Source organism: Megascapheus bottae, chromosome 12 (genome assembly GCF_031878675.1).
Source record: "Megascapheus bottae isolate mThoBot1 chromosome 12, mThoBot2.hap1, whole genome shotgun sequence".
NCBI lineage: Eukaryota > Metazoa > Chordata > Mammalia > Rodentia > Geomyidae > Megascapheus > Megascapheus bottae.
Genome location: NC_143520.1, coordinates 16559776 through 16587508, shown reverse-complemented (window position 1 = coordinate 16587508; position 27733 = coordinate 16559776). Strand labels below are relative to the sequence as shown.

General features: G+C 38.9%; 1 protein-coding gene across 1 annotated transcript in view; it reads right to left on the bottom strand.

Annotated features, from left to right (window-relative positions):
• The window catches only part of Cobll1 (cordon-bleu WH2 repeat protein like 1), a 126861-nt gene extending 100397 nt beyond the window's left edge, over positions 1-26464 (bottom strand). Inside the window, exons 1-3 of the mRNA XM_090342483.1 lie at positions 26455-26464; positions 25960-26123; positions 25606-25913 (exon numbers count right to left, since the gene is read on the bottom strand). Coding sequence (XP_090198609.1) covers positions 25606-25913; positions 25960-26123; positions 26455-26464 — 482 coding nt within the window. The remainder of the gene's footprint in view (positions 1-25605; positions 25914-25959; positions 26124-26454) is intronic.
• Between the last annotated feature and the right edge of the window lie 1269 nt (positions 26465-27733).

Sequence of the window (27733 nt, the reverse complement as noted above, 5' to 3'; positions counted from 1 at the left end):
GAATTTGGGATTACAAACAATGTGGATTTAATTTCTGTAGCTAGGGAATGGGACCGGTAGAACTCCACACTTAAGGAGAAATGGGCAACGGCAAAGAAGCATATCTCTCTAGAATTGAGAAGCTACAGTTTACATTCCACATCTGAAAAGAATGAGGGTGGAGAAGGTTAGAGGAAGAAAGAAGTCCTGAAAGGAAAGCTTGGCCCAGGCATCCAAGCATTCCTGATACCTTCTTTTTTTTTTTTTACCACTTTTTTTTTTATTGTAATTAGTAAAAGGGTTACATGATATTTGCCAGATAGAAGGTGCATTAATTCACATACATTGATACCCTTTCACATGTCTTGGTACCCATTACCCTCCCCCCCACACCCCCCACCCGTCTTGGTTTCCCCCCCTTCCCTATCAAATTTCAAATAACCAAATACAAATAAATTCAATATATCAGATAACAAAGTGAGATACTGTAACAATATGAGATACCCAAGGGACAGCAAAGGAGATGAGAGACAACATAGTACATTAAGGACAACAATCATTCGTTATATGGCTTTTGTTTCACTATCCTGGAGGTCCTTTCAATACCTTCTAAAAAGTGTATCGTTTATTATGCAACCAGTACAGGCAGCAAATAAGTGGTGGTTTGATTTGTTATTTTTCTTGGTGATAGTACTATACCTTCAACTCAGGACCTTTCCTTTCCTCAGCAGACATTCTACCATAGATCCATGCCTCCAGCCTTTTTTTTTTTTAGAGCTAGTTATCTTTGAGGTATTTACTTCCTGTGTGGGCATATGCCAGGACTGACAACTAAAGGTATTATGTAACAGCCTCACCTACTGAGGTGGAATTTTCTTCCTGGAACTAGGCAAGAACTTCAATCCTCTAAATCAGCAGTACTCTAAATCTAAATTTCCCAAGTCGCTAGAATTAAGGACTTTTGGAAAGGACAGCAAGTGAACTTCACATGAATAGACCTCTATTTGGCCATAATTACTTAAAAGAAAATAAAGGGTAGAGGATAGCAAAATGGCTCTTGGTAGAATTTTTTTTAAAGAGGTTATGTAGTAAGACTCTATAGACATGAACATTTTTTTATCCTGTTAGTATAAAATTTTAAATTCATTCACAACTATTGGTAGGCTGAGTAAGATTGGGATAAGAGGAGCTAAATAATGCAATGCTAGTGGTTAAAATAACCTCAGAGTTTCCGTTTCTGAGATGTTGCAGCCTGCTGGGAGGTCGAAGTAGGAACAGAGGTAGTTGCACCATGCTCTCAGGCCCCACAAACAAAAGCACCCGGGCCTGTTTACACACAAGCTAAAAGACTGGTGTGATGTCCCAGTGGTAGAGTACATGCCAAAGCAAGAAGGAGATCCAGATTTTGATCCAAAGTATCACCAAAAAGAACCAACTTCAAACTGTAGATTCAATAGTATAAATAGTATTTACACTAAAATAAGAATTATCGATGGATGAACTAATAACTAAGATCTCAAGATAACTATGGTGGTAAGTATGGGAAGTCAGGTATGTATGGAGTCAAGTTGTGGGTAGCCCTCGGATTCATGGCAGGCTCACAGCTCATTTGAGGCAACAGAATTAAGATCCAGAGGAAATGATTAGTGTAAGTTTGAGACTCCAAGACAAGGTAAGGGAAATGAAGTTCAGGATAAAAATCAGTGACACATACTGAAACCCCCACAAGCTCAGAAAGGAAGACCTTAGCCCTGGGCAAATGAATATCAGAAGTAAGAGAGTTTCCTTAGCCAGAATGACCCAAGGCCACACCCAGTGTAGAAGAGGTTTTGCTGAATTAACTAGTCTACTTTTGAAACCAGAGTTGAAAATCTTCAACACAAGAAAGAAGAATAGAACTCATACTAAAACTGTTATTATAAACATGAATTTGTACCCCAAATGTTCTGAATTCTAAAGCTAAATTGCTTTATCTTTGTATTTTAGAGCATATTATAAAAGGTAAAGATAATGTATCCAATAAAACATGACAATGAAAGAGAGCAGAGGAAAGAATTGAAGGAAGAGAAGAAGGAAGAGAGAAAAGGAAGAAAGGAAGGAAAGGAGAGAGGGAGAAAAGCAGGAAGTGATAGAGGGAGGGAAGAAAGAGGGGGAAGGAAGGAGAGAAGGGAAAGGAGAAGAAGATGAGGAGCAGAAATAGAAGAAAGAGGAGGAAGAGGAGGAGGAAGAAAAAGATGAAGAGAAGGAAGGAGGAGAAGAGAAGGAAGAAAAAAATATTTTAGTCCAGTGATCTTTGGGAAATTTATGCATGTGGGTCTGTCTTCACCTATAACCTCATCTGCCTCTCCCCAGCCACCATGTTCTACTCACATTAAAAACCTCCTTGGGCCGGGATTTTGGCCTAGTGGTAGAATGCTTGTCTAGCATGCACGAAGACCCAGATTCAATTCCTTGATGCCACATACATAGAAGAAAGCTGGAAGTGGTGCTGAGGCTCAAGTGGTAGAGCTCTGGCCTTGAGAAAGTCCAAGGACTGTGCTTAGGCCCTGAGCTCAAGCCCAGGACTGGCCAAAAAAAAAAAAAAAAAAAAAAACACCCAAAAAACAAAAAACAACAATCCCTATCATTCAGGGCATTCCTTTACTAGCTGGACGGGTCCCACTATTCCCTTCATAGCCCTTGTAAGACCCGCCCCCCCCAGTGCCTCCAAGGCACAGCTAAGGACTAACTGCATTCCTACCACATTCTACATATCTTCCTGGAGAACCTTGAGTACTTCCTGATCAGCTCAAGAGTTTCCACTTCCTAGAAGCCTTAGTCCCCAAAAGGCACCCTTGCCTGCTTCATTATTGGCCGAACTGTATGTCACATCACATCCTTTGACTCTTTTTACACCAATTATAAACCTTTCATGAATCACATTTAACCCTTATTCATCTAGTATGTGGGATCCCCTGGGTTCAATTCCTAGTACCAACAACATAGACAAAACTAAAAACTAAACAAACCTTGTTTACCATTTTCATACCCAATGCTTAACTCAATTCTGGCTAAAGTAATTTTCCAGTATACTGAAAAACATTTTTCTAGTTTCCCAATGACTGATAAGTTTGAATCATTTGCTTGCTTACATTTATTAGTCATTTACTATTTACCACTTGGATGAAGACAATTTTTATTTAGCTTGCATATTCTTTATGAATAGAAGTTGTAAAACTTGGGGAATATGACAGACATGCTTTTATTCCAGTGTAATGTGGAATTCTAATAACTTCGTCCCACACATATCCTTGAGAAGGAATTCAGATCATTGTATCTGCTCACTTAAAAGGTGCTAATTCTGAACAAGACTAAAGTATTTATCCCGACCACTATATATCAAGACCTTTTATGACCTTCTTGGAATTATCAGTTATCAGAACTCATCAAAACCTGTAACATCCCTTACTTTGCAGATCTTTCCATTCTCCTTGGCACCATCACTGGTATTTTCACAATGTTCATTACTTCAGAATTCTCTTATTAGAATGTTCTTTAATTTGCTTAGGACACAGAATAATTCTTGGCAGCCTCCTCACTATGAGAATTACTATTTCAAAACCTATGCTTTGATAGCTACACTCAATAATAGTTTCTTAGAATCAGAATCACTGGAGTGTTTTTTGAATTTGAACCTGGACAGATTAGGGAAAATGAGGAATGGTCATCTTATAGCAGATGTAGAGTATAGTCCTTCAGGTACTTCTCTTAAGATTAAGGGAACAAAAGTCACTTTAGGGGAAATGAAGCAGAACAACTTAAAGAAACTGAGGCCTGATGAAGGCAACTCAGAAATATGTTATTTAGAAACATAGAAGTGCCATCTGTGCTTCAGAGACAACAGGATGCATTCCTTCCTGGGGGATGCATTCCTTATCCCATCCCCCAAATTAACACATTAACACATTAACAAATTAACACATTTCCTAAGGAAATTCCTAAGCATTTTCCTAAGAAAAAGGTTTCCCCAATTTTTATTTTATTTTATTTTTGCCAGTTCTGGGGCTTAAACTCAAGGTCTGAGTACTGTCCTTGGGTTTTCTCAAGGCTAGAGGTCTACAGCCACAGCACCACCTCTGGCTTTTGTCTCCCTGTGAGAGCACCCACACTCTGTTAGAATGTGCCCTGGCCCTTCTAATTTGTCTGCTTTTTTGTCTGTCTGGTTGCGTTTTTGTTTACTTAATAAAGCTCTGCAAAGTTTTCTTATCATCATTCCTTGTCTAGAAAGTCTTACTCTGATCAAATTCAAGGATCCTTAGTATAGAGTTCCCACATTTAAAGGGAAGGTTTACAAAACCTCGCCTCTGTCTGGTGAAAAATTCACCTTCATACTTCCTTATGAAATTATGGAGTAGGGCACAGAAAGAGTAATTTTATTCAAGCGCCTAGTCGATATTGAACCACACTTCAAAATGCCAGAAGTGTAAAGGTGCTTGGCTGAAGACAGCATATTAGAGATATCTAGCTCTCAAGATGATTTGTTTCTAACGTAAGGTGACCATGAAAGATACCTACCTAATGGTCAAATGCCGTGGTCTGTAACAGAAGAAGAGCCTGCTATGGTGGAATACTTTCCTGAGTGGGGAAATCCACTATAGTAGAAATACCAACTTCTCAAAAATTAATATGGAAATGAAATTCAATGGAGCAAATCTCATTTCCAATTCTAAACTCAACTTGGAATAACACATGCCTGTGAACTGCCAAGAGAATTTTGAAATAGAATGTTGATCATTATGACCTAACCCTATCAGATCATTAAAACATCCCACAATGCATCTCAACAGAGCAAGGTGGAAAGCCCAGTAATGACCATAAGAAAAATTGTTTCATATAAGATAAATCTGTTATTTCAAGTCAATCAAAAAGATCAACTACTCAAGAGATAACACTAAGATACTACTTCAAATTAGACTCTCAAGCCAAAAAGATGAATAGTAAGCTTCCTTTCATTTTTGGAAAGTACTTAATAACAAATTAATAAGTGAATATTTTAAGACAAAGTGCTAGCATTTTGAAAGCAATGACAAAGGTAAATACATCAAAATATCTAAAAATGCTAACTAAATAAAAATGGATTAACATTAAAACATGGATTAACAGTCTAGCTACTTAGAAGGATAAGATTTGAGAATCATGGTTCTTAGAAGGATAAGATTTGAGGATCATGGTTTGAAGTCAGCTCAGGAGAAAAGTCCCTGTGAGAGTCTTATCTCCAACTAAAACCAGAGGTGGAGCTGTATGTCAATGTAAGAGAACATTTGCCATGAGCAAAAGAACTCAGCAACAGCACCCAGGCCCTGAGTTCAAACCCCAGGACTGATAGAAAAAAAAATTATGGATGCAAAACCTGGATGATAGAACATAAAATATGAAGGATCAATAAGCTGTACATATGAAGAAATTTTACAAACAAGAGAAACATGCACACATTAAAAAAGTTGTAGGATAAGAGCTTCTCAATCATCAAGAAGGATCTAAAAACCCAAATTAAATAAAACATTTCCCCTTAGATTGGGAATCATCAAGATAGGAAAATATAGAAAGTGATATTTCTAAATAAAACCAAAAAATACGCAGGCACTGGTGGTATATGCCTATAAATCCTAGCCCAGTTTAAAGTCAGCACAAGTAAGGAATCTTTGAGACCCCTTACCTCAAATTAACTACCAAAAAACTGGAAATGATGCTGCGGCTCAAAGTGGTAGAACATTAGCCTTGAGCAAAATAGCCCAGAGAGAGCACCTAGGTCCTAGGCCCCATGACTATTAAAAAAGAAAGAAGTAAGGAAGAAAGAAAAAAGAAGAAGAAAAAAGAAGAAAAAGAAGAAGAAAGACAGACAGACACAAAGAAAACTTAAGAAATGTATTTATAACATCTAGTAGAAAAGCAAATAAATGTTTCAAAAGTTGGTATATTTCAGTGAGTATAACCTTCAGACAAAATTTTATTTTGAATTTCATTTAAATACATCCTTACTTAAAAATCTGAAGGACTTTCTAGGACTTTTGTTATTGCAGAGGAAGACTAAAAAGCAACAGCTGTTTTTGTCTCCTTTTTTTTAGGCTTTGTGAATTATAAATCTGTCTCTCTTCAGAACAGTTTGGTGCAGAGGACAAAATGCTGTTATTTTCATAGAATATACAAATATTGTCAGAAAACTCAAATGCCTGATAGATCTTTAAAATTACCTCGCTCTCTGAAAATAGCAATGTACCATATTTTTGAACTGTTTAAATAACAGTCCATTTGAATGAGAGTGACTGCATTTATTAGAACACACATTAGTTTTTTTTAAAAAAGGCAACAATCTTAAGTTAGCTAGAGTGTGACTGATCATATCTCCCTTCTCCATAACTAAGATTTTTCATCATTTTTCAATCTATGACCAGCAGTATTTTGGAAAGAATGTCTTAAATGAAAAAGAACAGCTGTCTGGTTTATCATCAAAATAATAACCTGTCTTCCTTCAGAAATAGTGATGACAATTTTTAATTAGATCTACTCATGTGGAAATTAGTCTAAGCTGACAGGAAGATGGTTCCACAGAGCTCTATTCAGAAGGAACACCTTCCTGTAGTTGTCACACTGTTCTCCATACCCAAGAGACTCTGTGCTGTCAAGAGAAAGAAATGCATCAAAAATTGAGAAAGGAAATTCATAACCCATTCAAACAAGATCACATTCTTTTGAGACATGTATCTCAAGAAAAGTCAGTGAGGGCTCTGACTGCTATTTGTAGTATGGAGGGGGCTACTTCTCATTTACAGATGTGAATATTTAGTGACTTAATGGGAGACCATGTAGTCTCCAGCATATATACAAGGGTTAGAGAGTGAGGTAGACATATGAAAACACAAAATTATATCTGTCCTCTTAAATGAAAGGGATTGTCTTTTCTAGACTCAGAAATATATATGGTCTCTTCATCAGGAACCATTGCCAATAATTAAGTCCGTTGAAGAACATATCTAGTTAGTATTTTCTTTCCTAGAGGAAAAACAAAGTTTTTAAATGCACCTTACTATCTCCACATCTTACTGGGTAGAGACTTTTCTAACAAATGCTAAGAGCTGGAAAACCTGCTTCCAGAAAATCACATTCCATGAATTAATGAGTTACAAAACAGCCTTATTTAAATTTAGGAAACAAAGATCCCAAGCCAAGTATCAACTAACTGACTGAATAGAAACTGAGTGGGCAGCTAACCCAGTCTTTCTGAACTTCATATGGCTGATGTTCAAAAACTTGAATAACTTACCTTTGCTCAAGGAAAATCTTGTCTGGTGAGTGTTTATTGTGTCAACATTTCATGGTGTACATATAAATACTTCCAATTAACCCTAATCATCAAGCCAAGGAAACAATATGCTATCCCCATTTCCAGGTTGGGGAAAAAAAAAACAAACAACAGAAATACCACAAGGATAGATAACTTCTCTATTCCCAGAAGATTAGCTTCTTTGGATTGTCACTTTATATAGATAAGTCACTAGTTTAAGGCAAAAAAAAAGTGTGGCTTTTAGAGCCTATGTATGAGTCAAGAATGATCTCCACCGTCCCCTGAAGTTAAACTGACAGCTCAGCCTTGCTGAGACAGATACCCTGGCAGCTCTGGACAGAAAGGATCAGGCCAAAGCTAACAACTTCTTGCTGCTATAGCAATGATCCCCAGGACTCCTGGGTTATAGAAAATTCCCTTCAGGAATTTTTCCTTTGGCATTTTTCCATCCTGCTTCTATCCAGTCGCTTTTAGTGAGATAGCATTCTCAAGACCGGCCACCAAAATTCCCAGAAAGGTTAAGTAACTGGATACTGGCCTGACAAAGAGAAATCAGAGCTAACTTGCTGGAGTCCGGTGAGCCTCCAGGGTGAATATGAGGAAGCACATATTCATTCACATGTTCAATATCCGTGTAAATGTTCGGAAAAATGTTAAGACACCTTTGGGACCATCCAAAGTACAAAAATAAAACACTTGAAACTGGATAGTAACTGAAGATTTGGATTTTCCTTATTTCAAAACAGACTGAGTACTGTTTATATTCCCTTGGTAGTTGTACAAAGATGTATATTTTGAATAAAATATATTCTTTCTCATAAGATGCATATTTTTAATAAAAGATGCTGGAGTGAAGCTGTGGCTCAAGAGATAGGGCAGTAGCCTTGAGTTGAAGAGCTCAGGAACAGTGCCCAAGCCCAGAGTTCAAAGCAACCATGATCGATAAAAAAAAAAAAGTAAAATAAAAGATGCATATTTTTTAAAAGCTCATTTTTGATTTCCATGTACTATATAGTATATTTTTCAATATAATTACCTACTAGCACCTAATTTACTTTCAGATATAGTTAGCTTTCAATTAGTACTTATTTATACAAATAAATGATTCGTTAACTGCAACAGGAAGGTTTCTTGTTCTTCTAATGAGTTAGCTATTATAATCTTCAACTAGTCCTAGTTTTTTTTTTTCTCTCTCTCTCTCTCATATCCCTGTCTGTAGGCCCGAGAATTTCCTAGCTTCTTTCCTATTCATCTAGACCTTAGAAAAGAAGGGGAATCAAGCTATTGGAATGAAGATCTGCTTATCTGGCTCAGACATGCATGTCTCCTTCATTCTCTCTTGGTCTCTCTGTGTCTATCTCTGTCTCCCACTCTGTCTGCCTCCCTATTCTGGGGGAAGTGGGGGGATCTTACTAGGTAGTCCAGGCTGGACTCCTGAGCTATCTGTCTCAGAGTTTTATATTATTTCTTCTTCTTCTTCTTCTTCTTCTTCTTCTTCTTCTTCTTCTTCTTCTTCCTCTTCCTCTTCCTCTTCCTCCTCCTCCTCCTCCTCCTCCTCCTCCTCCTCCTCTTCTTCTTCTTCTTCTTCTTCTTCTTCTTCTTCTTCTTCTTCTTCTTCTTCTTCTTTTTCTTCTTCTTCTTCTTCCTCCTCCTCCTCCTCCTCCTCCTCCTCCTCCTCCTCCCATTTGCTCCAGTTGCTCATTCAAAACTCTTGACAACAGTTTCTAAACCCCTACCTGTGAGATTATAAGTAAGAGATCTTCAAAGAAGAGTGTAGCTACCAGTGAGATCGACTCACAGATGCTAGGCAAATATGCCTGTCCTTTCTGGCTTTCCCTGATACAAATACAGTTTCAAGATTAGTTTAAGTTAACAACAGGGGCCAGGAGTTTAGCCTAGTGGTAGATTGCTTACCTAGCATGCATTAAGACCCGGGTTCTATTTCTCGGTACCACATACATAGAAAAGCCAGAAGTGGTGCTGTGGCTCATGTGGTAGAGTTCTAGCCTTGAGAAAGCCCAAGAACAGAACTCAGGCCCTGAGCTAAAAGCCCAGGACTGGCAAAAAAAAAAAATTAACAACAACAAAAAGCCAAACTTTAACTCAAGAGAAGATGGAATATTTCTGTTTCATGTCAAGGTTAGCAATATATATTATTTAGTGAAAGCTTTGCCTTCCCTGTGGATATTTTTATACTTTGCATTTTAGCCAATAAATTGTTAAACAAGAAAAAAAAGTGTAGAATCAATAACTAGGTATCATTATACTAGAAATTCTCATTACACTGTCAGTGAACTGGAAAAGCCGCAGCTTAAACAACCTGAGGTGAAGGCTCTCCTTCTCCTTCCAGGTATTGAAAGATGAGCCTGAAGTCACCCTGGAAAACACCAGGTGTTAGGGACACTATAGTTCTTATCAATATCTAAAGTCAGCTTCTAGATAGACTTCATTTTACAACATTTGTGGTAAAGTGGATGAGACCTCAATTTCTTGTTTAGAGAGGTAAAAGATCTGTCTTTAAAGAAATTTCTCATCAGTGTGATAATTTATGAGTATGATGATTCAAGTTCTCAGAGAAGAATAATGATGTTATTTTGTATGACTTTACAATACAAAATTTCAGGCATCGCTTTTCAGTATTACAAAATCAAAAAAGATACCGTTAGGATTACTCCCACCTTACCAATGAGAAAGTGAAATCATCAAAAGAAAGGCATTTCTCAATGCTAAAAGAAGGAAACAATTCAAATTGCAACCTAACAGGACCTTAGGGGTCATTTTTCTCCTTCACACTTGACATTAAGATCAACATAAGGAATGGGATGGGTACAGTCCTTGAATCTGGCTTGGGACCTTTTTTTTCCCGTTGGGTATACTAATACGTGAACTCTGGGCCTCATGGTAAGTACGCAGCCATCTTACCACTTGAGCCATGCATGGATCCTTTAGCTTTCCATGTTTCATTTGTTTGCCTTTTTTTCAAGTAGGATCTGAGGTCTTTGCCCAGCTAGTCTCAGACCATAATCTTCTTACCTTCACTTCCCAAGCAGGTGAGATTACAGGGATACCGCACCACAACACTGAGGATTTAGAAACCTTCCATCTAACCCCTCCTCCACTTCCTAGGACAGGCAAATGAGAACAAGGCATTCTTGGCCTCTCTTAGGTTTGAGTTAGATTGGTAATAATATTGGCATCATAATTAGGGCTCCTATCTAATAATGTACATGATATTTAAATTTTTAACAACCATGAGGAAAGTCTGATTTATGCTGGTGTCATTTTCAGCATTTTGTCTTATTGTTCTCTTCCACCATGGAGAAAATAAGAGGCTAGAGGAAGAAGAAAAGTACCTAGGCCAGTAAGTGACAGAGCAGAGATTCAGATCTTGTCTCCAAGCTCACTGGGCAGTAGCTGTCTGCCAAGCGCTGCCTGGCTTCTGGCTGGACCAGTTTTATCTGAAACCAAAGCCAATGCTCTTAAATGCCAGAGAGCCAAGAGGGCTCACTGCACCAGGCAACTGTAAGGTAGGCTACAGAGTAAAATGAAGTATACCAGCTTACTTAACATGCTCTTTAGAATGCTAAAATACCTGCCTGGATCTTACCACTTCTTGAAGGCATATTTTAAAGATGAATTGGAGCTTAGAATTTTATTTTATTTTAGGACAATGTTGCATACTAATTTGTTGCCTAAACATTCTTGGAAAAAATAAAACAGGCAAAAATTTTTGTACTATAATATTTTAGTCGTGTACCCACTGTGAAAAATACAGGGAAGCAAAGCAGTAGAAAGAACATTCACATTTATTTTTCTTTACTAGATGCTTAATTGACAATTTAGTTTCTTTCTTAGTGGTTTTACTGTGTGTGTGTGTGTGTGTGTGTGTGTGTGTGTATAGAGTATATATAGTATATGTATACACACATATATATGTATATGCCTATACATACACACACACACACACACACACACACACAAACACACATATGGAAAGAGAAAGAGAGACAGAGACAGAGACAGAGACAGAGAGACAGAGAGAGAGCGAAAGAGAGAGAAGGTCCTGAAGTCATGAATCAAAATAGTAAGGCAGGATGTGACATAAACAAGAATTCTTGGACACTAATTAATCACAAAATCATATAGCTAATGGCAACTCTTTCACTATAAAAAATTATAAACTATTCTATAACTGAAAGATTTCTATCATTATCCAAATAAAAATATTTAGGCTTTAAGACAGAATATAGTACATATGCCCTACCCAATAACTCCCTGGAATGGAATAACATTTCCCTCTCAGTTCGTAAGATAGAAACAGTATTATTCAGAATTTTCACTTATATTGATAATAAAATTTACTTTTTTTTCTTTTAAAAATAGTACTAGTGGGACCGAGAATTTGGCCTAATGGTAGAGTGCTTGCCTAGCATGCATGAAGACCCGGGTTCAATTCCTGGAGACCACATCCATAGAAAAAAGCTGGAAGTGGTTCTGTGACTCAAGTGATAAAGCTCTAGTCTTGAGAAAGCCCAAGGACAGTGCTCAGGCCCTGAGTTCAAGCCAGGACTGGAAAAAAACAAATAAACAAAAAATAGTACTGGAAGTGATGCGCCAGTGGTTCACATATGTAATCCTAGCTACTCAAAAGGCTGAGATCTGAGGATCAAGGTAGCCCAGGTGTCAAAGCCTTATCCATCAAAAGCCAAAAGTGGAGCTATGGCTCATGTGTTCTAGTGCTAGCCTTGAACATAAAATCTCAGGAACAGCACCCAGGCCCTGAATTCATGCCCTAGATGAGCACAAAAACAAACAAGCAAAGCAAGACCATTGCAGGGAATAGAATGCTAATGCTAAAAGAGAATCTCAAAAGAGATGGGAGGAGGGAAGAAGGAGAGGGAGAAGGAGAGGGATAGACAGGGCCAGGAGCGTGGCTTAGTGGTCGAGTGCTTGCCTAGCATGCATGAAACCCTGGGTTTGATTTCCCATACCATGTACACAGAAAGAGTTGGAAATGGCATTATGGTTCGAGTGGCAGAGTGGTAGCCTTGAGTAAAAAGTGTCCAAGGACAGTGCTCAGGCCCTGAATTCAAGTCCTAGGAAGAGAGAAAGAGAGGGGGAGGGGAATGTTATATAAGAGTAATAGAAAATGGGAAACAATTTACTAGCCATCTACAATGGCTCAGTTCCTGAATGGCAACACGACTGGGATAGGATGTTTACTTGTCACCAAAATTGTATTAGAGAATGAACACTATTGCATAAAAAGAACTGCCTCTCTGATCAATGCATAAGCACTTTAGAGAGTTTTAAAATATTGAAGTGAGATGACTTAAGTGTCAGAACTCTTAAAAAAAATCCTTCCTGATGGGAAATCGTTTTTGTTTCTTTTGCCCAGTGTGGAACTTGAACTCAGGGCCTAAACATGACACTGTCCCTGAGCCACAGCTCCATTTCCATTTATGTGTGTGTGTGTGTGTGTGTGTGTGTGTGTGTGTGTGTGTGTGTGTGATTAATTGGAGATAAACATCTCATGAGCTTTTCTGCCTGGGCTGGCTTTGAACCATGATCCTCAGATCTCAGCCTCATATACAGCTAGGATTACAGGCATAAGCCAATAGTACCTGGTGGGAATTCTTTTGAAATACCCAATAAAGACTGCTAAGTGGTAAATGAAAATCAAAGACAGAATGAAAACATTTTCACTATATTGCTTACTCCCTGCCTACAAACCTATATACACATTTACCACAGAACAGCATTTCTTTATGTTACAAAGTGATTTCTTTAATGCTATTGATTTACAGTACTTTCATGTTCAAATGCTGGTTGTATTCCAGAACCTTGGTCTCTCTTATCTGAGTTTTAAGGTGATTATTTTTAAAGAATTTTAAAAATACAAAGGTCCAAAGTCTTTAATTTTTAAATTTCCCATTAATATCACTTTTATCTTATATTGTTTTAATAATGAAACAACATACAAAAAAGAATGAAGTTACCAAAAATCATTGAAAATATTTATTCAGTGCCTTATAGAACTTCAACTGATTCAAGCTCATACAATTTGCTTAATGTTCTAAAATTGTCACATAAAAATGAAAATCCCTAAATGTGGCACCTCAAGTATGCATATGGACCTTGATTTAATTTTAAAACTTTAAACTTTCCTAAATACTCCCAAAGCTATAGTTTTATAACCATGAAACTATATTTGTGCTGGAAATAGGTATTTCCAGGCATTAATTTCAGGATTCCATTTTCTTAGCATCATGAGTTAATTTCCTATAGATATCCACACATAGATAAGATCATAAACAGAAGGTAGGAGTCCCTCTTGTATATTGCTCCTTTGGAAATACATTGTATCTTCAGGATGACATACAGTAAACTAAACCAAATGAAAGACAGATGTAGGTCCAGATAAAAATTTGTCCCAATTAAAATACCAGGGGGAAATGAGTACATTTCCTCTCTCTGATCACTTGAGTTAAATATTTGTATTCAAAGTTACAAACTCACTTTCCCAGAAAGAAATGAAGTATACAGACAACAACGTATCAGAATAAAATGTCATAAGAGACAAGGAAAATTTTACCATCTGATATTCTTCTCTAACACTTTCAGATTTGTTCTCTGCAAATAGAATCACACTGTTCTCCAAGGATGAAGAATACCATACCTTTTGTAGAGGCAAGAGAACAGCCTACACCCTCTCTATAGTAGGCCACATTGCTCAGGTGGTTTACAAGCAATAAATGAGAGCTACTGCAGACCAGGACACACAGAGGTCATTCTATTCCAGATGACCTTCTCTCTCTAATTCTATTAAAGCAATGAGACAGCAAGTAGAAATAGGCATGAAAGAACAAGAGAAAGAACAGGTTGCTCCTCCCTCTGACACTCCACTTTCAAAGAAGAAAATAAATGAAATGGTTCCTATAATTATCTTGCCTATTGTTGACTCCATTGGCTTACAAACTAGGAGACCAAGGAGGCAACATAATAGTCATTTTCACATATGGTAGCTTGAGTTCCTGTTCTTTCACACATCTGAGCTGACACACAACTACTACAGCTGATACAACATTGGCTCCTGCTACCATGGCTCCCTTGGGCCATGGAATACTTTCTGCTTCTTCTCTGGAAACGAGAAGATGTATGTATTTACACAGTGGCAGATGAGAGAGATGATGTCCTCAAGGATCAGAGCTAAACATGTCACCTAGGTTTGCCTCTGCTTTCTTAGAAATATAACTTATAAGTCTGATGTTCAGCCATAAAGCAAAATGATATATTCAAAATTAGCAAATACACCAACAGATACAACACTTAGTGTTAATCTCTTAAGTTAAATGATATTGATAATGTAGTAGTAATTTCAAGAACACCATCATATTGACAAATTCTGATTTGTTGGACATTTTAATTTAATTAAAGGAAAACTACACACTACACCAAAAACAAAATCATTATTATTGTCTTATAGGCACAGCCATATTTTGGACACAAACTATTATAATTCAGGTTTTGTTGGGGGTTTTTTTGTTTTTGTTTTGTCACTTGTGGGACATGAACTCTGAGCCTGGGTGCTGTCCCTGAGCTCTTCAGCTTAAGGTCAGCACCACTTCTAGTTTTCTGGTAGCTAATTGGACATAAGAGACTCATTGATTTTCTTGCCAGGCTGGTCTTGAATGGCAATACTAAAAAAAAAAAAATAGTGACACCCTATCTGAAAAATAATCTACAGTGAAAAAGACTACAGTGATAACTCAAGTGGTGAACATATCTGCCTAGCAAACACAGGCACAAACCTCAGTACAGCCAAAAGAAAAAGGAACAAATTACTCAAGTTCTATAGTGTAATGTGCTCTTTTCCCTACAAATTTCCTGACTGCCATCTCCCTTAGTGGACATTACCATGGAAAAACATAGAAGTACTAGCTTTTAGTGAGGCTGAGTTGAAGATCCCATTTTAAAGCCAGACAGTGTAGCAAAGTCCACCTACCTTTTATCTCTAACCACCAGAAACCCCAAAGTGGAGCTGTGGCTCACGTGGTAGAACACTAGTCTTGTGCAACAAAAGCTCAAGGACAGCAAGAAGGCCCTGAGTTCAAGGCTTCTCTGGGTTATATAAAAAGACCATGTCTCAAAGTTGGGAAAAAACAAACTAAACAGACAAGAATTAGAAACCCAAATACTTCAATTTATTGCCTGCCTGCCTATAAGCCATGGCGATTTTGCTTTCTGTAAAGAGATGCATAATGACATTTATTTAAACTGTATTAAAAGCTACAAAGTAGCCACACACTCTCTCTTCTCCTCCCTTTATATTCTTCCTTGTCCTGATATGATCACTGCAATTAAAGCACATCAACAAAACCCTTCAATATGTAAGCCTATGGCTTATTTTTAAAGTATATAAACATTTCAAAAAGATTTAAGTTTATAAATAGCACCAGGAATATAAAGTCTTTGCAAAGCTAAAACTAACATCCCACTCTCACATTTTTCTAAAGACTATAGCCAGTTCCTCAAGAATCTCCTCCCAGGAACTCATTCCTCAGATATGAAGTTTGTGTTGAAAACTGGAGACATTTGGCCTTTTATAAATAGACATGGGAAACTTTATTCTCCCATACTTTTAGTTTGTTTTTACTATAACAGATGGGAAAAAAATTAGCGAAACTCATAAAAATTCATCCATAATTATCATGTTAGTGATGTCTAGCTTAAAGACATGAAATATCTTTCAAAACAACATCCTAGACAATATAAAGACTGTTTGACTTAACTTTTAAAATAGACGCAAAAAACAAGATAGGATTCCTTCCTCCTTTGTCCCATTTCTTTCTAAACATATATATGCATATATATAATTTATCTTTATATATCAGTGTCTTATAAGACATGTTTTACAAATGTTTCTCTGGATTGCCTCTAGATTCTCTTATTTATAAATGGTAATATTAAAAAAAAGTTGTTAGTGTGCTAAGTATTTTCTTTACTTGAAAATCAATCACTGTACCATTCTATAAAATCTCTTATAAGATACAGTTTTGGTATGGAAACAAATACAGATCACTTAGTTCCAATGGATATTTAAGTTTGATTCTTAGAAGTCTTCTATGATAAAAATAAATCAATTAAAATCACTATTCACTTATGTGTTTTACAGTTAGGTCAAAAGGTCAGATCTTTATAGAGTCAGAGAGCAAATAACTTGGCTTTGTAGATCACATGGTCTTCATCTGGACTACAATAATGGGGAAGCAACTGTAGAGAGTATACAAATGCAGGGATGTGACTGTTTGGTGTAATTTACATCTTCAAAAACATGGGTAAAGGATATTATCCAAAAAATTAATATCAAGATAATTAATATCCATAATAGAGAATACCTAAAACTCAACAACAGCAACAACAAAGGAACCTTCAAACATCCAGATTAAAAATGGTACAAGGGACATGAACAGACAATTCTCCAAAGAAAGTACAACTCATGTAAAGATATTTTAAATCAATAATCATTAGGGACCTGCCAGTCTATCCCAGGATGAGAGACACCACCTAATACTCGATGGAATGACTTCTGTAGGGGAGGCAGAAACAAGAAATTAGTTGAAAAGGTATGGGAAAACTGGAGCCCTTATGTGCTGTTGGTGGGAACAGAAAATGACACTGTTACTGTAGAAATTAATGTGAAGGTTTCTTTAAAAATTTAAAGTAGCCAGGCTCCAGTGGTTCACACCCATAACCCTAGCTACTCAGGAGGCTGAGATCTAAGGATCCCTGTTCAAAGCCAGCCTGGGCATAAAAGTCCATGAGACCCTTATCTCCAAGTAACCACCGGATAACCATAAATGGTGTTGTTGCTCAAAGGGTAGAGTCCAGGGACAGTGCCTAGGACCAGAGGTTAAGCCCCATAACCAAACCAAAAAAAAATTAAAATAGAGGCAGGAATAGTAGCACACACACCTCTAATACCAGGACTTGGGCAGCTGAGCCAAGAGAATTTTGAGTTTGAGTCCAGCCAGGCTGGACTACATAGAAATACCCTGTCTTTAAATAAAAAATAATTAATTAATTAATTAAATGAATGAAATATTAATTCTACTTACAACTAAACCTTCCTCCTTCAAATTGAAGTCTTTAAAAGACAGGTATACACTGGTAGAAATATTATTCATAATAATTAAAATGTACACATAACACAAATATCCATCTATGAATGAATCATTAAGAAAAGTATTACTCATATATAAATAAGTGTAAATCAGCAATAAAAAAAGAAGCAAAGTCAGTCAAATATCATGATACAAGCCTGCCATCCTATCACTAAAGAAGCTGAGATAGGAGATCTCCAGTTCAAGGCCTCTCTGGGCTATATAATGAAACCCTGACTCAAAGTTGGGAAGAAAAAAAAAATGATCAAAACACTAATACATGCTCCGACAGGGACAATAAGACATTTTGCCATGTGAAATAGGCCAGTCCAAAAGAAATAAAAACTATGATCCTGCATATATGAAATAACTAGAATGATCAAAATCCTAGAATGTCAAGCAGCAAGAGTAGTTACAGGACCAGGGAAGAGGGGAAAGAGAAAGTTACCTTTGAATGTACAGGCAGCTTCAGTTTACTAGATGAGAAAAATGGAGATAAATAATGATGGCTGAACAACAATATGAATATGCTTAATTCTACTGAATTACACATTTCAAAATGGTTATGATAGTACATTTTAGGCTATGTGTATTTCGTACGACTAAAATCAAGGAAGCCACACACCTATGGCTCATGCCTGTAATCATGAATACTCAAGAGGCTGAGATCAGAAGATCATATCCAAGCCAGCCCCAGAAGAAAAGTCCATGAGACTCGTATTTCCAATAAATGACTCAGAAAGTGGCACTGTGGCTCAACTGGAAGAATGTTAACTTTGAGCATAGTCTCAGGGAAAGTGCTCAAGCCCAGAACCATGAATGAATGAATGAATGGATTCACGGAAAAGCCAAGCAATGGCTCACATTTGCAATCCTAGCTACTGAGGAGGCTGCCCAGGTAGGAAAGTCTGTGACATTTTTATGTCCAATTAATCAGTAAAAGTCTAGAAGTAGAGCTGTGGCTCAAGTAGTAGAGAGCCCATCTTTTTTGAAAAAGCTAAAGTACAGTGTCCAAGCCCTAAGTTCAAGCTCCTAGTATCAGCACACTTACATATGAAAGAGAAAAGTAACTAGTGGACAGTTAGGCTTTTTTTTTTTGGTCAGTCCTGGACCTTGAACTCAGGGTCTGAGCATTGCCCTTGGGCTTTCTCAAGGCTAGAGCTCTACCACTTGAGCCACAGCACCATTTCTGGCTTTTTTCTATGTCTGTGGTACAGAGGAACCCAACCCGGGTCTTTGTGCATGCTAGGCAAGCACTCCACCACTAGGCCAAATTCCTGGCTGGGGTTAGACTTTTTAACTGGAGAACTGGAATTATGCCAGTTTGCTAACTGATAATGTAGGATACTTCTTAAACTCTAAGCATAAATATAATGTTGAGATGGCATTAAAGCGCTGTTTCTGCTTCGCATATTTCCTTTTTGTCTGGTTACAGATACTTTATTTAGTAAAGTACTCAAGTTTGGAAGTCAATGTCCCAGTACCTAAAAACAAATACTACACATAAATAGGGCTTGTGAGTTTTTAACATATCAACTCAATAAAAATGTCTTAGTAACATATAAGCTAGCATTACTACATAAATATACCTTGCATTTCAATAAAAAGATAAGGTCATAGAACTTCTATTTGGTTTCCCTTTAACTCAGTCAGAAGAAATTAGGTTTTGAAGGACAAGTCTACCATTGTTTGACTAAACAATTTCATTTTTCCTATTAGGTAATAGAAGTTCAACTTTTTAAATTATGATATAAATAAATTCGATAATTGTCTAATAGCAAAAATAATAGCAGACTGTCATGTGACAAAAGAAGGCTATCAATTTATTGTAAGTTTATAGGTATAATTTATTAGGAGTAATTTCTTTAATATACTCAATATACTGAGTTTGAAGGCATAGCTCAATTCACATCTCATTTTAAGTGTACAAGTTTTATGTTTACTTTTTAAAAATATGAACATAATTCTATAAATTATGATAATGCACTCATATACTATTTTAAGTATTTTTTAACTTTTTGAGACAGTCTGGTTAAATAGACAGGCTGGCCTCTAAATCCAGTGAATGGTAAAATTAGACATGTGTCACCACATAAAACTTCCAAAGTTTTAAATGATAAGCTATTCCAAACTAGAAAGGTGAGACAATACTTAAAGCACTACTTTGGAGAATCATAGTAAGATGCACACACAAGAAAGAAATATCCAAATTGTAAATACGTAATAAAATCTCTGATGCATGCTTGTAATCTTATCATACATCTAACTTAAAATTTCTCATTAACCACTTAGCATAGGAATTAGAAACTTTTCAGTCAAAAGAGGTTGCTTGAAGTGAGCACTGTCATTTTCAGGGTAGCTGCCATTTTGAATGAAGCTATTTTATTAAGCCATGTCCTATTGTGAGAATTTCTTTCCTAGGGGCTGGAGACCTGGCTCAAACAGTAGAATTCCAGCAGAGTAAGAACTGTTTTTTTCTGATGAGTACCTGATTCGCTCTTGTGTCCAGGCTGATTGTTTGGATAAACTTTTAATCCCTTTCAAACTAGCCAATCCTGCAAGATTGTGAAGCTAAATTCTGACTAATCAGAACAATGGACAGTAATTAGATAGGAATAAAATTTGGATGGACTGCCCACTCATGGTGTTTGCTTACTTGGTTTCCTGACAGTAGCATTCCCTTCTGCAGAAGTAAAATCTTCCTTTTGAGTTGGATGGTCTCATCCCTACGTGACAATCCAACATCTCAAGACATTTCCAAAATTAGTATAATCCATACTATCAAATACATAGCTAGAAAAAAAGCACAAAGTTGAGATCTGAGCTAGAGTCCTGTGAACTCTCTGAACCTCAGTTTTAGCATTATAAAATAAAGTAAAAACATTTCCTCAAAAGAGGTCATGGCAAATTTTCTAAAAATAATAATACAATGAAGAACATATATGGAATCTAAACATATAATAAAGCTGAGCACCCTAAAAATAAAGCCTAGCAGCCTTCATCCCACATACAACATCATCTCTGTTTCAACTGCTGACTGGTGACAGTACAGTGGCTCACAAATACAATTGTATATTTAAAAAAAAAAACTTGATTGGCAATTTAAGATAGCCACACCTTGTCTCAGGCTATCCAATTAAAACAAAATGAGTAGGCGTGAGAGTAGAGGATTAAAGATCCTCAGGTGATTGTCATGTTGCAACCTATGCAATGTATCCAATAAAATGTCCTAGAACTGGTGGCTCAGGTATGTAATCCTAGCTACTCAGGAGACTGAGATCTGAGGATTATGTTTCGAAGCTAGCCCCAGCAAGAAAGTCTATGAGACTCTTATCTTTAATTAACTACCAAAAAGTTGAAAGTGGTGCTGTGGCTCAACAGGTAGAGTTCTATCCTTTAGCATAAAAAGCTTATAGACAGTGAGTGGCTATGAGTTCAAGCCACAGGACCAGCCAAAAAAAAGTCTCTGTAGAAAGCTTCAGAAACAAGCACCCAAATAAAGCCATATGAAGGTAGCTGCAAGGTATTTTTCTTAACAATTCTTAAGCCTTCAATTAATGCCATTGCTCCAAGCTGCAAAATTATGAAGTGAGCTTTGTTATTTTCCTGGCCCATTATAGATTTGTTCCATAATCAAAGAACTAAGATCCCAAATGCAAGGTCGAGTAAGCTTTTGACATTTACTTTTCAAAGTATATTTTTTTTTTAAAAAAAAAAAGCGTATCTGGGAAAGTAAAGTACACAAGAACTACCACATATTTCTAAAGATAAGGTGCTCTAAAGTTAAGGTCAGCAATCTTGTTTTCTTCCCTAAGTGATTAATGCTCTCTCACTAAATACAGTACTATTAGAACTTGGTTTACTTCGCTTTATTAGACTAAGTACTTTCTTATCCATAAGACCCCAAGTGAATGCCTGAGCTTTACAGAATAGAACAATGCTTATGTTTTACTATATACACATGCTTAAGATAAAGTTTAATGTAAAGGATTAACAACAATAACAAAACAATCAAACAGAATATACCTAACAAAAGCTAAATGATTTCTTTCAATGTGACTTTCAAAATTCTTTGCACTTCCAAGGCAAGCAAGCACTTTATAGCTTAGTGTGTGTGTGTGCGTGTGTGTGTGTGTGTGTGTGTATGTATTTGAATTGCTGTCATCATGACTCTTATGCTTTAAAGCCATTGTTACATAACTAAAGGGTTTCTTAAACCCAAAGCTCCAGTACACTGAGTCAGTGATCTGATAATGGAGATGACTAGTAAGTGACTGATGCGTAAGTTGCATATACATCACCATATATTGGACAAAGAGAGGATTTTCACATCTAAGGCTGGATGGGACAGGATGGATGGGGATGGGTCAGAATAGCCTTGAGATTTCATCATGCTACTCAGAATGGGATGTAATTTAACATTTACAAATTATTTCTGGAATGTTCCCTCTAGTATTTTCATGTCACTGTTGGCCACAGGTAACTGAAACAACAGTGAAGCTTCTCATAAAAGGGGTTACTATCATTGGATAGCTAATCTGCAAGAGAAAAGGAAATCATTTCTGCTTAACTACCATTTTTGACTCCAAAGCTTTGCAACTACCTAGTGTCTCCATTAATGTTGCTTTCTCCAAAACAAGAACCACAAACCTACCTATGTAGCATTTCTACTTCATATGAAAAAATATGAAATATGCATGATTTCTCACATTTTTCAGGAAACACAGTCCTTCTGCCTCCATTTACTAAATTGGATTACAAGAATGTATTACCAGGTCTAGCTCCAGAAAATTATTTTGATCAGTTAAATTAAGTAGAGCTTCATTAAGAAAATGATTAAGGAAATGATTTCAGCAGGTTTAGAAAACTCTAGCCAATAATATAAAATTTACAAAATAACACATAAAAGGCAACAAAAACAATTGACTACAGCTTAATCTCCTAGGAAACTGGCTACAGCCTAAGTTGTTGGTTGTCTACAGCTTTATCAGAAGGCTTCAGGGACTTCTGAATTATTGTTATTGAATTCTATATTAGTATGGTCTGTTGGGCCCAAAGCAGAAGCTTGTCTAAATCAATGCCATCTCACCATTCTATTTAATAATATAAACTCACCTTCCTGGGAGACTGAAGTCAAAAGAAGCTGAATTTAAGGCTAGCCTGAGACACATAATGTCACTTTGACCTCTAGCATGTTTTCCCTGGGGGAGGAGGGCTGACTTTATTATCAAAGAAAACTGAAACTATGACAATGACAATTCAATGGCTTTGGAAGTCTCAACTCATTTCAAATGCCAGCAACTAAGTCTGTGAGATTCACAACAAATAGACAGTGGATACTGTTGTCTGATGTTAAGAAAAGGAACTAATCTAGCCAGTAAAGGAGTAAGACAGCAAAACAGAAACCAAGATAAGAAACCTTGGAAGTGACTACTGGATCAGACCCCTTGAGGGCAAGGACTTTTGCAGCTACAATAAATGACACCAGCTATACTTACTGACATTAAATCAACCACAACTTCTGGGTAGTGAGGCTGCTATTAAAAAGTAAGCCAACACCATCTTTCCCAGGTAATTCACAGGAACAGAAACCGACGATGCTAAATGAGTTAGATGTGTGAATGAACTGCAATTATTTTAACAAACCATTCTATCCAGACTACAATTCTTGTTTTGAGTGTTTCAAAGTGAAAGCAAGAGCAGAGAGGCCAAAATAATCACTTGTCCTAAAATAATGGTTTTTCCCTATGTGATAATTTGCAACAGAAATAATGCCAGTAGGATGGAAGATATGAATTTATTTTACTTCAGGTTTACAGGCTGACAGCAGATATCTGTTTGGCTGCTGGTGAGGGCTTCATGTTGGTATCATATTATGGTAAACTACCATTGTGACTAAAGCATAAGGGAAATGGGAACCAAAAGGGTAAGCAAAGAAGGTGAGCCATGCTCACTTTACAAGGATACACTGTTGTCTATAACCAGCCCACTTCCACTAGGAAAGCATTAATCCCTTTTAGGGTTCTAATTGCCTTGTAAAGGGATCACATCCAACTATCACTGATTCATAAGGCACCAGTCTTCCAGCACATAAAGCTTTGGAAGACAAACCATAGCACAAAAGATTCAACCCAAGTGATCTGTTAAAATGTAGATTTTGAGAGCTGGATAAAGTCACTGTAGCACTAGAGACACAAAAGATCATGAGTTTCAGGGCAAGTTAGGGCCAAATTTTGAGATAAGCTTGTTACAAAAAACATTTTTAAATAATACCATGGTCAAGAAAAATTTTAAAAGCAACTAATGCCATAGAGTTGCCTTTAGCATTTACAACTAACCTTTATGGAGATGTCACACAGAATCTCTCTCATCTTTACATTCTCATTTATAAAATACAAAGTTGTACTAAATTCCTTTAAAATGACCAGTTAGGGCTAATATAAACCTTTGAAAATTACAGAGGATAAGGGACTTCTTTTGAAGAGTAACATGCAAAGATAAAAACTAAACTAGACCTTACTGGCTGTTAGAATTATGAGTCATGATATAATTACTTTTATAGTAAGAAATTTACCTCCAAAACCTAACAATTATAACACATTAAGATCACTCCCTGTCATCTCGCAAATACTCTTATCTAGGATAAATCTTTACACGACTCATGCCTCTTTAACATTTTAAGTTTTAAAAGATGGAACACTGAATGTTCCACAAACATATACATATGTGTGGCTCCATTTAGAGATCTCACTTTTATCCACTGACTATCAATGTGTTCTATAATCATAGATCTTAATTCAGTGCATTTACTTAAATCATAGATCCTGACGTGGAACCTTATGGAAGTGAGTATCTAAATACTGAAAAAGCTAAGAAACACCACCACCACCACCAAAGGAACAAGGTTAACAAGGGGGAGAGAAGGAGGTAAAGATAGCAATTTGAAGAAAAAAATGAAAGAATCACCCCCTTATACACATTACACTAAACCTCTTTTTACATTAGTCATGTTGCTCTGGGACTTTTCCACACTTCCTCTAGACAGCTGCCAATGTTCGCATGGCCTCCAATGAATAAGCATGCTGTGGCTTGGTTCAAAGGAAACGTCTGTCAGGTTCCAGGGAAAAATGACTTCTTCACTGTCCAGTAAGGAAAAGTGTACAATTCTTATTCGCTAGACACAAAGTCAACTTTTCCTTAACATTTCTACTTCTGGGATATTCGTGTATTTTTCAGAGCATTTCTGTGGAAAGAAACTGAGCTGGGGGAACACTGGGAGGAAGAGGGGCGTTAAACGACAGCAGTGAGACCTCTCACTTCAGAAGGAGCTCAGAGGTTACACCTGAACTAGTCTCCGGAACCAAAGTTAGTTTCAACTCTTCATCTCCTGCAGAACTACCTGTTCTCATTACTATTTACCCAAACGCTTTGCAGGGTGACTTATTAGCATATTTGGCAGGCAGGCATACTTCATTTAATATTAACTCACCAAGTGACGGCCCCTTCCCCTCCAAACTCTCCTTTATCACAGGATTAAAAAAAAAGAAAAGTACGGTTGTGTGCAGCCCCGACGTTGCTTTGGGATTTATTTGGCATCAGCAACTGGCCACAGACACACACACCCCCAATCACAGGCGAGCACTCTGCCGGCTCCCGGAACTGTCATGAGGGCTGACAGCTGGCGTGTCCCAGAGCCCTCCACCCGCTTTCAGAAAGAAAGCCCCTTCCCTAGAGTCACCTTCACCTTGCTGGCCTGCCCGCAGGCCCCGATCTTTGACCAAGAAAACTTTTGTTTTTTAATCCCTTCTCAGAATTCACTTACAGGTATCGTCCCCCGTGCTCCAGAGCCCCAACAAGGGGCCCTTTGTGGCAAATCTGGTTCCTGGACTCCTCTCCCAGTTCTTGGCATTCAGCTGTCCGTCGTCAACCCAAGGCAGCCCCAATAGGAAAGCAATCACCAGATTGCCCCCCCCCGCCCCGCCCCGAGGGGCCTCCCCAGCCGGGAGAAGGCCGGCCACGGGGAGTCAGGCCATGGACCTGGCATGGAGGAGGCAGCCAGGTAAGACCGCCGCGGTCTCCTGGCCCGAGGCCTCCCTGCCCTCGTTTTCCCTGGCGAGCGGCGGCGCGGTGCTCCAGACTTACCCGGGCGCGGCGGCGAGCGGCGTGGGCCCCGAGGGGGCGTCGTGCTCGCGGGGGGATCGGCCGTCCATCGCCCTGCGGGGCGCTGCGCGGGCTCCAGCTCCGAGGCGGCGCGTCACTGCTGGGGTGGGAGAGGCCGGCTGGTCAGGGCGGGACGTGCGCCTTCCCAGGCCCGACAGGGTCTGGACGCGCGTCAAGAGTCCGCCCGACCCACTACTGCCTGGAGCGGGCCCGCCTCCCGGGTGCGCCTCCACCTGCGGGGCCGGGCGGGATGGCCCCAGGTTCTCCCCGGGCTGTGGCGGGAGGCGGCGCTGCAAGCCCCCGCCCCGTGGGGGTCATTGGGTAGCCATTTGGCGCCTCTCTGGGAGGGACCGGCACAGCCCGGACTCGAAGTGGAGGTGGAGAAGGCGGAGGAGGAGAAGGAGGAGCGGGGCCGGGCGCACCAGCGACCCGCCGCCACGCCGGCTGCGCAGCCCGGGCTCCTCCGGCAGCGTTTACACAAACAAGACGCCCTGGGAAAACTTTTCGCAAAGACAAGTTGAGAAGTCGAATCTCGCTTTTCCCACCCAGAGATCCTACTTGCTTTTCCAAAGAAGACAGTGGCTCGCCTGTTCACCCTCGCAGCCTCCTCGCCCACTCTCCCCGCCTGCCCCGCTAGCAGCTTGTCTCTCAAGCCGGGACTTGAATGGAAGAGAAAGCGGCCGCCTCTCCTCCCTGGGGCTCGGCCCAGCGCCTCCCCCGCCCCGGGCCCGCAGGCGGGAAGCCGGGCGCCGCGGGGCCAGTCTCCTAGCCGGCTCGCTCCGCTGGCTCACTGGTTGGCTGGCTCGCTCACCATTTCGCTCCCTCACTCACCCTGCCCCATGTCCCAGCCCGGAGCCCGGGAACTCGCTGCCGCCTCCACCAACGGGCCGCCCAGAAATGAGCTGGAGGTGGGCGGCATCGGAGCGAGCGAGGCAGCGAGCCGGAGAGAGGAACGGGGCGGGAGGGTGCACGAAGCGAGTAGGAATTTCCTTCCCCCGGGGCTTCGGCTTTTGGGGGCACGGTTGGACGGGCTGAGCGCAGAGGAAGCGCCCACGCGGGGAGTTCCCATTCCCACCGCTAGGGCGTCACCTGGGGAAGCCTGCGGTGCCTTCGCCCTGACAGGTGGGCCGAGGGCTGGGAACCTGCCAGGGAGCACAGGAGGAAGTTCCCAGAACTAGCCGGACAAGGCCTGCAGCTTGCCCTACCTGTGGCCTGACCTTCCACATCCAGGACATTTTTTTTTAACTTGACCTCTGCTGGTGCTGTTCTGTAAATGCACACCCGTGGTGCCATGATCTTCCCCCACACACACCTCTTTTTTTAATGGGTGGCAGGTTTAAGCTTGTCCTGGCTTATTTTTGTTAAGCCTGCAAACAGCTGTGACGGTGAAAGGACTAGACAATTACTATATCTGATGACAATCACCAAACCAGCAGAAAATGGGATGGTAGATTTTACTCACTTCGTGGAAATTTCACAGGAATAAAGAAATCGAATCGAATAAACACCCCAGTGAGCTTGTTTGTATACTTCAGTACTGATGTATATGCTCTTTAGGGAGTTCTCTCACCTGCTGAGCAGGTACAGTGGCATATCTCCTATATATTCTGATAATCCTAGAATATTTGAGGTCCTACTAGTGGGCCTAATGGCTTGCTTACAGAAAACAATATGAGATTAAGAAATTAGCTGGAAGCGGCAAGTAACAATTTACAGTATCCTCTTGACATTACCTTGATAGTGCTTTAGACATTTTGATTAATAATACCAAAATAATTTGTTTCACTAGCTCTTCATGTTAGACTTTAAACAATATTTCAAGCAGTTTTAACCATCATTTCTAGTGCCAAATGACCAGATATTACGGTTGCTTAAATAGCTAAATAAATCATTAGCAGTGAAACTTCTTAAAATTTGTGACTTCCAGTCCAAGGATCAAGTTTAATACAATTGTGTTCAACCCTAACTTATGACATACTAATAACATTATAGACTCCATTAGGATAATCTTAAAACATTTTTTCAATACTATGGGCATTTCCATGTCTATTTCCATATTTATTTTTCCTGTTTTCTTATTTCCAGGCATGGAAATACCGAAGAGTCACAT